The following is an 11271-nucleotide window of genomic DNA, read 5'->3' on the forward strand; positions in this document are numbered from 1 at the left end:
TAATGTATTCCATGTTGGTTCTATCATCCCTCATGCATAATATTGAACATTACGTGCTACTCTTGGTAGCACTCAGTCTACTCCATCAACCCATCGCATTACGAGCTATTTTTGCTATATATTGAAAAATACACCGTCTTCGCATAGAGCATCTGTTGATCCCGTTGGTCAGGAACAACCACTGACATCTGGTTAAAGTTGATTTACAAGAAAATATCGTCAACCACTACAGTTCTGCTTGTCATGAAACTTGGATAGAGCCTGTTAATAAAATCATAAACTATTTTAATGAACAGCAAGTTGATTTTGTTAGGCCAAATGTATCCAGAGTATTTAAATACTAGGCCATCAAATGCGAACAATAAAGAGGGAGGTTATTTCCTTTGTATAAATCATGTTATAGTTCTATCTCTAGAGAAAATGTCTAATATAACATTCTATGTTGAAGCCATGACTGTGGTGTGTTCATCTACCTCTACATCCAAGCAATAATTGAAGGTCTCTCGACATTGCGGGTTAATCATCTGGACTATATCCCTAAAGCTATGCGAGCGAGAGTTGCTGGACAATTATTATTAGCTGGTTGTGAGTAAAGACATGTAAACGGGTCAGCGTATAGTGATGAATGACATGTTTATACAAATACAATGATTCAATGTTTATAAAAATATAATAATGTATGTATATTTAATTAAAAACGTACATCATCAGAGGTATTGCTAGCTCAAACAACCTGATGGTCTAAAAGAGACCTTGTCAGTTCTAATTACAGTTGCGACTGTTCTAGCTTATTTTTATTAGCTCTAAATGAGCATTAGTTTAAGTGTATTACGTTCTTTTTTGCTGGTTCTATCTTGTTTCTTGTTAGTTCTAACTTCTATTAGTTCTTCTGGATTAAGTGTTAGCGCAAAACAATACAGCGTTAGTTCTATCCCGATTCTTGTTAACTATTGCTTCGCGTTAGCTCTAACTTTGTAAGTATTAATTTTATCCTAATAGTCACACTGGCTATTTGCTCCTTTTCAAGACATGTTCTATCACCCCAATAGTTATCACCTCATATATTCGCAGTTACTATAGTTCAATAATATTTCCCTCGATTCTCACGTCACCGCCATTCCTTCACAATCCATCAACTTCTTCCACCAGCGTCGGCGACTCCATAAGCCCCTCATTCCCAAACAAACTCTAAAACCCAGCGTCTTCAATTTTTGTTAGTTAACATCACAGATGGGTAAGGATGGCGCATGTGTACATTATCATGGATCAGGGCTCTTCTCTTGAGATTGTCATTATGGTATTACTACTCGTGCCCCTCCAAGGTTGCTTACAGTCCCACTCAACACTGCCAGCACAATCAGGTCTCTCTGCTTTCACCATCTTCAATCTTGAAGCAGGTCGACCATCCCTCCAGGAGCTCAAAGAGGTGCTGGCTTATCGCTTCAATCTAAGGTCTTGGCCCCATCAAAGAAAAAATGCGGCAGGCTATAGCTTCATGGTGTAGTTTCCATCGGACACCCTTCTTGCCCAAGCCATAGAGCTCGGCCTAGTAGACATGGGCACCTTTAGGGGAACATTCCACCGTTGGAGGGAAGATCACAGGTTATTAACATTGCCCCAACCTTTCCTAGTATGGATCCTCCTCTTCAATGTCCCATACCACCTCTGGAATTATGAATTCCTGCAATCTCTCCTTGATAGTATTGGTAAATGCATTATGTGCTCTAAGGATGTCATAACTAATACTAACTTCTAAGACTGTAAAGTGTTCCTCAAGGTTAAGGATTTATCTGACATCCCTAAGAGGCTTGGGTTCCATTACACATCTCTAGTTGACGGCAACATAAAGGAAGGCTATGTCGTCACGCAAGTCCAATGTAGGAGGGGTTTGGAGAGGGCTCAGGGATCCACTCGCCTTAACATAGGGCCACAGCATGCGCAACCTATTAGTTCTGATCCAGAGTTGTAGGAGGTTAGCTGGGATTGTATGCATATGACTGCGGATAGAGACCAATGGCAGCTCTTTCTCCAGAACCAAGGGATCGGCCCTTCTAATTTTCTGATGGCTCTCCCCACCACCAATGCTCCTCATCCGGGTAACCCTTCCGACTTACAAAGTTGATCATCAAAGTCCAGCTCTCCATCCTCCACATGCGGAAAGCCCACACTCTCAAAGTGTAAGGGAAATGATAATGATAAAGTTTTATCAGACATCTTTCGCTCAAGCGATGGTAGCAACAAATGAGGAACTAGAATCTTTTTTATCCACAACACCGCATGAAGTTAGTTCTGTCCAATTTTGCTGCTGTAATGAAAAGAAACAATTTGTTACAAATTATATTTCACATACAGTGATGTTTTTATAAATGGTTGTTAGTTATATTTGATAATAGTTCTACCTAATGATATGTTATTTTTAATTGCTATCATGTTAGTTCTAGTAGCACTCAAGTTCTTTGTTACAAGTATTCACCCTAGCTGATACGTTAGTTCTAACTCATCCAACGCTAGTTCTAGCTTGTATAAAGTAGTTCTAACAAACACCATGTTAGCTCTTCCTCCAGCTCGTGTTTTTTCCTCCACAAGTATTGGTTCTAGTTGTTACGTTAGTTCGAGCTACTCCAACGCTAGTTCTATCTTGTATACAGCCAGTTCTAATTCACACCTTGTTTTCTTTTCTTACAGCCCGCATATTTTCCCTCACAAATATTCGCCCTAGTTGCTACGTTAGTTCTAACTCATCCAATGCTAGTTCTTGCTTGTAAACAGCCAGTTCTAGCCCACATCTTGTTAGCTCCAACTCCAGACTGCATTTTTTCCCTCCACAATTGTTGGTTCTAGTTGTTGCATTAGTTCTAACAGCTCCAACGCTAGTTCTAACTTATATATAGCCAGTTTTAGCCCACATCTTGTTAGCTCTTCCTCCATCTCGTGTTTTTTCACTTCACAAGTGTTCGTCCTAGCTGCTACGTTAGTTCTAACTAGTCCAATGCAAGTTCTAGCTTGTATACAGTTAGTTCTAGTTCACCCCTTGTTAGCTCTTCCTCCAGCCCGCTTTTTTCCCTCAATAATTCTTAGTTCTAATTGCTACGTTAGTTCTAACTTCTATAACGCTAGTTCTATCTTGTATAAAGTCAGTTCTAGCCCACACCTTATTAGCTCTTCCTCTAAGCCATATTTTTTCACTTCACAAGTGTTCGCCCTAGCTGTTACGTTAGTTCTAACTTCTTCAATGCTAGTTCTAGCTTGTATACAGCCAGTTCTAGCCTACACCTTATTTCCCTTCACAAGTGTTCACCCTAGTTACTAAATTTGTTCTAACTGCTCCAATGCTAGATCTAACTTGTATACAGTCAGTTCTAGCTCACCCCTTGTTAGCTCTATCTCCAGCCCACAGTTTTCCCTTCAAAAGTATTAGTTCTTATTGATACGTTAGCTCAAACTGCTTCAACGCAAGTTCTAGCTTGTATACAGCTAGTTATAACTCCGGAAAAGTTCTATTTGAGTAAGTGTTAGCTCTATTCGTTATATCATTTAATTGTTCACGGCTTTCCAAGACATGTCCTACCACCCTAACATGTCACATCATATATCCGTGAGTTTACAATTCAGGATAGGCGGTTAAAATAATATTTTTCTCTACCCTCACATTACAGTCTTTACCACCACAACCCTTCAACTTCTTCTACCCTCGTAAGCGACTCTGTAAACCCCTCTGCCCCAAACAAATTCCTAAACCCAGCGTCTTTAATCTCTATCATAAACCATAAAAGATGGTTTTGAATAGTGCTTGTGCACACTGCCATGGCACTATAAGAAATTACGTCTTTAACGAAGGGATTTCCCTTCGTTAAAGAGAAAAAACCTTCGTTATTATATGCTAACGATGGGAAAAAATCACTTCGTTGCCCGTTGTTAAAGCCTTCTTTGCTAAAGGGCCACGAAAGTTATAATACCCGTCGTTATAGAGTCTATAATGATGGAACTTATTACCATCGTTTATATCTGTGACGGCAATTATCACCGTTATTACCATCAGTGACGGGGAATTTTTCCCGTCGTTACCATCAGTGACGGGCATATTTCTCGTCGTTACCATCAGTGACGGGGATTTTTTTCTCGTTGTTACCATTAGTTACGGAGATATTTCCCGTCGTTACTTTGAATGACGGTTTCTCATTCTCGCAATCTTTGTATAATAACGGGTGACAAACCCGTCGTTCAAGACCAATTAATGACGGTTGGATACCGTCGTAAAAGTCCTAATGGTGGGTAATTTGTAACACATCAATGATTGTTCTTTCCCTTCGTTGATGATCAAAGTGTGGTTTATAAAACTGTCATTATAGACTATAAATTTTTAATATACACTAATGACAATCTTTCCATTCATATGCAACTATTATGTAATTCTCAACATGATCACTAAGAGTCACAACACAAATATATTAAAAATACACAATAATGAATAAAAGGGAAAATAAAAACTCCATTCATTAATAACATCAATAAATAATATTCCACCATCATCAAATATGAAATACTAGTAATAAGTGTTCCAAAGAAAAATACATGAAACTATCTCTTTTCTTCTATAACCTGTGCTTCCAAATCAGATCGACTAGGGAACGGTCCTCTCAAATCTTACAAAGTAGTCCCACCATCAAATACAGTGATGTGACCATAAGTTGCTTCCCCCCAGATTTTCTCAACAACCTTAATGTCTGAAAGTGAATGGTTTGCTTGTTTGACTTGGACAATTTCATCCTATAAAAATTAAATTCATATGTTAGTACTATATAATGCAACATTATCAAACTTGAAGACATATTCTACTTACATATTTATCTTGATCCCCAGTATCTAGTGTTTCATCAGCTTTCTTTTGGGTTTTATAAAACATTTTTGCCACATAAGGTGGATTTTCTGACTTGCCACCCTTATTCAAATAGTAAATAAAAATGAGTACAGCATCAAACTAAAAAAAATAGTTCAAATAAATAGAAATTTAGTTTTGAATGTATACCAAGTCCCAAGCAATTTGTCTAAAGGGTTTACTGCCCGTGTGGTGGAGCATCTTTCTTTTGCCTCTGTTAAGTGTATTTTGTTAGCTTGCTTTCCATACATCAAGATTAAAAGGTAATTTTAATAATCAAACAATATACATGGAACAAAATAAATAAAATTAGGAGATTAATACCTAAAATTTTGAAGAAAATAATGTTCCTTGACTAGCCAATCCCAGTCATCAACATCTGCAGGTTTATTTTTAAATGCAACTTGCAATAAATTTTCTTTCACATATTTCCTGTGCATGTCACCACACCACTTATTCCACAAATCGTGCAAGTGTCTTAATATTGAATCTCTCTTTTGCTCTATGTACTCGGCATCAAATTTATCCTATATAAAATTTGAATCAGAATATAATTTATGAGAATTAAAGACCAATTGCAAAAAATTAATTTTCAATGTACCTTAATGGATGCCCACATGTGATCTTTATTTTGTTGATGTTGTTGTTGCTCCTGCTCATCTAAGTGTTGTCGAAGCATCTGATTCTTTCTCTTTTCTTCTATAACCCGTGTTTTCAGATCAGATCGATTAGGGAGCGGTGCTCTAAAATCTTTCAAAGTAGTCCTGCCACCAAATACAATGATGTGACTATGAGATTGCTTCCCCTAAATTTTCTCAATTATATTAATGTTTGAAAATGAAGGGTTTGCTTGTTTGAGTTGAATGATTTCATCCTATAAAATTCATATGTTAGTACTATATAATGCATCATTATCAAACTTAAATATGTATTCTACTTACATAGTTATCTTGATCCCTAGTATCTAGTATTTCATTAGCTTTCTTTCATATTTCATGGAACATTTTTTGCCACATCAAGTGTTTCATGGAATAATTTGTCTAAAGGGTTTACTGCCCGTGTGATAGAGCATCTTTCTTTTGCCTCTGTTAAGTGTATTTCATTGGATTTCTTTCTATACATCAAGATTAAAAAAGAATTTCAATTATTCCACCTCGGTTTTTACACCATTGATCTTCTCCCTAGCTCTGGCATAACAAGTAAATTTTTTGTATGTTAGAAACATTTAGTGATAACTATGTGTATATTTTCCTATCACACATGATATGTGCATGTGCGAATATATGCACATGGTACTTAATATTTGCATGTGTACATGATACGTGATGTATGAATATGCTTGTATAACTGCACCTGATAAGTATTGTGTATTTGTGAATATGTCCAATGCATATGCATACATGTATATGTACAATATGTGTGCATGTATGCGCATATGTGCATATATTACCTGTGAACCACTTGATCACATGCCAGAACCAAGTCTGACTTGTGTCATGTAACTCTGCAGCATAATACCCATTTGATCCGGATGAGCAAGATCAACAAAATCACTGATGAAGGTAAACATGCTCATCTGGTATGGTTAATGAATTCCATCCACAAGGTCGTTGACCTTTGCATGCAATCCAGATAAGGTCAAACTATATCATTAGGCTGCAAAGACAGATATTGTATATGGAAGGATGTGTAGGACTCGCCAGTACTTGGACTTAGTACTCAATGGGTAGAATATTAGAGCATGAATTTCTTACCTCACTCAAGACACTCATATAGTGATGGAAACCTGCTCATCTACATTCTCCTGAAAGAAATTAAATTATAGATTAGATTAGATTTGAAGCAACTTCAATTACAATCAGAATGATTAAAAGTATGTTAGCAGCAATTTCACATTCTTGACCTCACATTTCATTGCTTGTCATAGTTGAGACTCAAAGAACAATACAACACTCTAGGATCCGCTTTCTAGCGACTCTCTAGTCCTCTATAATATCTAAGAAGCATTTTCTTTTCAGCTCACCTTCCATCTAAGATCTTGGGGAGAGTTTCCCATCTTTCCAAAATGTTGCCACAAGCATTATCATTTTCTTCCATGAGTAAATCCTCTAAAAATGAACTTGTCAAAATCATAATGATAACAAAATTGAATGTAATGTCAAACCAATTCTTCTGATCAAGAAAATAAGAGACTCATATTATACATTGAGGTAAGCAATCTTTAGATCCTTGACTGTCATGCGAGTCAGACTTCATCTCTCTTCTTTAATATTATCGAATCTATGCCAGATGGTTGCATTATTCTTGAAACAAAACAGTAAATTTGATCCCACAAATAGAAATAAAGTAACTGGTAAAAATAATTCCACTGGCAAGCATAGGAAAAGATATAGCATTTTATGCTCATGAAAAATTATTAAAATTATTTAATAATTTTCTTAGGCATCAAAAATATTATTCTACAAGAAAAATGAGTCCTTCACATGCCTTAATAGCTGGAATCCAACTAAAAACTACATTCTTAGCAAGATCCAGATGATGGTAAAAAGAAGCAAATTTTAGCCTAATTCACATTCCTACCATCTCTTCATATCGTAAGTACTTTTTACCTCCTTCGGAGCCATGTGAAAAAAGAATAATAGGTAAAGAAAGCCTCTCTTCTGAAGCTTTTCTTTGTTAAGAACTCCACACAACTTAGTTGGAGCGGAAGGAGCTTTTCAGAATAAGCCTCACGAATTGTTAAAACTAATGTTTAATAAGGACACAAAATAAAAGAAGTAGCACCTATCATCACCGTGAGTTAAATCATTAATAGGTGTTACATGTTTTGTGGGATCAAGATGGACAGAGTGGTTGTCATTGGAAAAGCCACCATGTACTGTAATGGTAACATCAAAGAATGCTTGCTCAACGATGAACAAATGTAGATATAAACATTTATATATCATATAAAATTATAATGAGCAACACACTTATTATAAAAAATTTAAGTGGTTATTAATAACAAATGTAACTAATGAATTAAAAGCAAATATTGAAAAAGCACTTGAAATCGGGACGATTGTGTTTACCTTAGTAAAGAAATATACTTCTTTACTATTATTTACTCTTCTTCATTATAGAAGAACCACTTATCTTCCTGGGTAACAGAGTCCCAATTCTCAACTACTGCATAGAAAACAAATGAACATTATTTACATTATGATTTGATGAGAAGAAAGACTACTAGTCTATGATAAAACCTTAAAGTATAAAGTTTGAACTATTGTTATAGCTACTTAATTTCCTGAATATTTGCTGATTGTTTCCACAAACAACATAATCAGTTCTCACAGCATCAGACCTTTGATTCTCTGTTGGCAATGTATAAGCAAAGGAAAAAAATCTTAATTAAGCTAACAACGAAAATAGTTGCAGCACTAGGGGCGACACTGGGGTGATGCTGGGGCGGTACAGGGGCGATGATGGTGATGGGACAGGGCTGCTGCGTTGCTGGGGTGATGCTTGCACTAGGGCAGCGCTAGGGCAGTGCTGGGTCATTGCTAGGTTGGAGCTCGAGCGACGATGGCTCTAGGGCGGTGCTGAGGAAGAGCAGGGGCGACGCTGGAGCGATGCTGAGGTAGAACAAGGGAGATGTTGGCGTTGGTCCTTTATATTATTTTTATTAGTACTCCTGGTATTGTTAGGTTTTATGATTAATAAAGGTAATTGACTCCTTCACCTTTCAGGAGGCCCAATAACAACGGTATTAAAACCTCACATCATTACTGACGGTCTCATAGTCCTTTCATTACTCTACTTGTGATCACTCGATTAATCGTTATCTCATCTCACATCATTACTCTACTTGTGATCACTCGATTAAGGTTTTTAAAACCGTTATTATTTTACACACATTAATGACGGTCTCATAGTCCTTTCATTAAATTTGGTCGTTAAAGACCTGATTTCTTGTAGTGATGTGTCAGGGCATACCTCTGAAAATTATCATCATGGTATTACTGTTTGTGCCCCTCCAAGGATACTTGTCGTCCCTGCCAACACCTCCAGCACCATCCGGTATCTTTCTGCTTTCGCCATCTTCAATCTTAGATCAGGTCGTCCATCCGTCCAGGAGCTCAGAGAGATGATGGCTTCTCGATTCAATCTCAGGTCATGGCTCCATCAAATCAGAGAAGAGGTAGGATACGGCTTCATAGTGCAGTTTCTATCATCCGACCTTCTTGCCCAAGACATAGAGCTCGGCCTGGTAGATATGGGCACCTTTAGGGGCAGATTCTTCCATTGGAGTGAGGATCTCAGGCTTTACAGACTTTCACCTATTCCCCAACCCTTTCTAGTATGGATTCGCCACTTCAACTTCTCATACCATCTCTAGGATTTTAAATTTTTGTAATCACTACTCAACCCCATCGGTGAATGCATCATGAGTTGTTGTGATGTCGAAAACCATGCTAATTTCGAAGAATGCAAAGTACTTCTCCAGATCAGGAATTTGTTTAATGTCCCTAAGAGGATTGGTTTTTGCTACATCTTTCTCATCGATAGGATCCTAAGGGAAGGCTACGTAGTCATGTAGGTAATCAGCAGGGAGAATTTGTAGAGGACTGAAGGATACACTCGCATTGACTTTGTACCCCAGCGTGCGTAGCCCTTTGGGATCGACCCAGAGTTGATAGAGGTTTGTTGGGACGGCAAACACATGACCGTAGAGGGAGACCAATGGCGACTGTTCCTCCTAAACCAAGGAGTCGGCCATTCCAATCTGTCGTGGATAATCCCCTTCACCAATGCTCCTCATCCAGCTAACCCCGCCAGCTCACACAGTGGCTTGTCTAAATCTAGCTAACCCCATGAAGTTAAGTATGTTATATTTTGCACTATAATGGAAGGAACTAGTTAGTTATATAATGTTGTACATAAAAATTATATTTCCAACGCGTGTTATTTCCAACGCAAGTTCTTGTGCAAGTGTGTGTTCAAATGACTTGTTAGTTCTGACTTAGTCCTTAATAGTTCTAGCTACTATGGTGTTAGTTCTAGATACTGTCATGTTAGTTCTAACTCTAGCTAACGTAAGTTCTTGTGTAAGTATTTATTCTAAATGCAATTCATTAGTTCTATTTTTAGTCATTGATAGTTCTAGCTGTTGTGGTTTTAGTCTTAGATGCTGTCGTGTCGGTTCTAACTCTAGCTAATGGAAGTTCTTGTGCAAGTGTTTGTTCTAATATCCATGTTAGTTTTACCTTAGTCATTAATATTTCTAGCTACTGTGGTATCGGTTCTAGATGCTATCGTGTCATTTCTAACTCTAGCTAACGCAAGTTCTTATGCAAGTGTTTATTCTAAATGTGTTTTATTAGTTCTAGCTTAGTCATTGATAATTCTAGCTGCTATGGTTTAAGTTCGAGATACTTTCGTATCAGTTCTAACTCTAGCTATGCATGTTCTTGTGCAAGTGTTTGTTCTAATACCCATGTTAGTTCTAGCTTAGTCATTGATAGTTCTAGCTGCTATGGTGTCAGTTCTAGATATTGCCGTGTCAGTTCTAACTCCAGCTAACGTAAGTTCTTGTGCAAGTGTTTGATCTAAATACATTTTGATAGTTCTAGCTTAGCCATTGATAGTTCTAGCTATTGTGGTTTCAGTTCTAGATATTGTCATGTCATTTCTAACTCTAACTAACGCAGGTTCCTGTGCAAGTGTTTGTTCTAATGTCTATGTTAGTTCTAGCTTAGCCGTTGATAGTTCTAGCTGCTGTGGTGTCATTCTAGATACTATCGTGTCAGTTTTAACTCTAGCGTACACAAGTTCTTATGCAAATGTTTGATCTATATATGTTTTGATAGTTCTAGCTTAGTCATTGATAGTTCTAGTTGTTGTGGTTTCAGTTCTAGATACTATCGTGTCAGTTCTAACTCCAGCTAACATAAGTTCTTATGCAAGTATTTGTTCTAATGCTCATATTAGTTCTAGGTTAGTCATTGTCAGTTCTAGTAGCTGTGGTGTCAGTTCGAGATACCGTCGTGTCAGTTCTAACTCCAGTTAACGTAAGTTCTTATGCAAGTGTTTTATCTAAATGCGTTTGGATAGTTCTAGATTAATCATTGATAGTTCTAATTGCTGGGATGTCAGTTCTAGATGTTGCCGCGTCAGTTCTAACTCCAGCTAATGTAAGTTCTAACTCCAGCTAATGTAAGTTCTTGTGCAAGTATTTGTTCTAATACTCATGTTAGTTCTAACTTAGTCATTGATTGTTCTAGCTGTTGTGGTTTCAGTTCTAGATGTTGTCGTGTTATCCAGCTAACCCGCCGATTCACACAGTGGATCATATAAATCCAGCTTGCCCCATGAAATTAGGTCTGATATATTTTGCACTATAATGGAAGGAAATA

General features: G+C 37.3%; 1 protein-coding gene across 4 annotated transcripts; it reads right to left on the reverse strand.

The window, feature by feature from the left end:
• Positions 4507 to 8099, reverse strand: LOC109835956. Of its 4 annotated transcripts, XM_020403919.1 has the most exons (8): positions 7948 to 8099; positions 6631 to 6680; positions 6327 to 6491; positions 5478 to 5640; positions 5201 to 5403; positions 5027 to 5090; positions 4841 to 4939; positions 4507 to 4767 (listed from the first exon to the last, which is right to left on the reverse strand). In XM_020403919.1, exons 4-8 carry the CDS (start codon positions 5553 to 5555, stop codon positions 4645 to 4647), a joined length of 567 nt encoding a protein of 188 aa, XP_020259508.1. In that variant the 5' UTR covers positions 5556 to 5640; positions 6327 to 6491; positions 6631 to 6680; positions 7948 to 8099; the 3' UTR covers positions 4507 to 4644. The 4 variants fall into 4 exon arrangements, with proteins under 4 accessions (XP_020259508.1, XP_020259509.1, XP_020259506.1 ...); XM_020403920.1 differs by lacking the exon at positions 6327 to 6491 and having other exon boundaries at positions 5027 to 5081; XM_020403917.1 differs by lacking the exon at positions 6327 to 6491.

The sequence above is a fragment of the Asparagus officinalis genome, chromosome 4 (assembly GCF_001876935.1).
Source record: "Asparagus officinalis chromosome 4, Aspof.V1, whole genome shotgun sequence".
Classification (NCBI taxonomy): Eukaryota; Viridiplantae; Streptophyta; class Magnoliopsida; order Asparagales; family Asparagaceae; genus Asparagus; species Asparagus officinalis.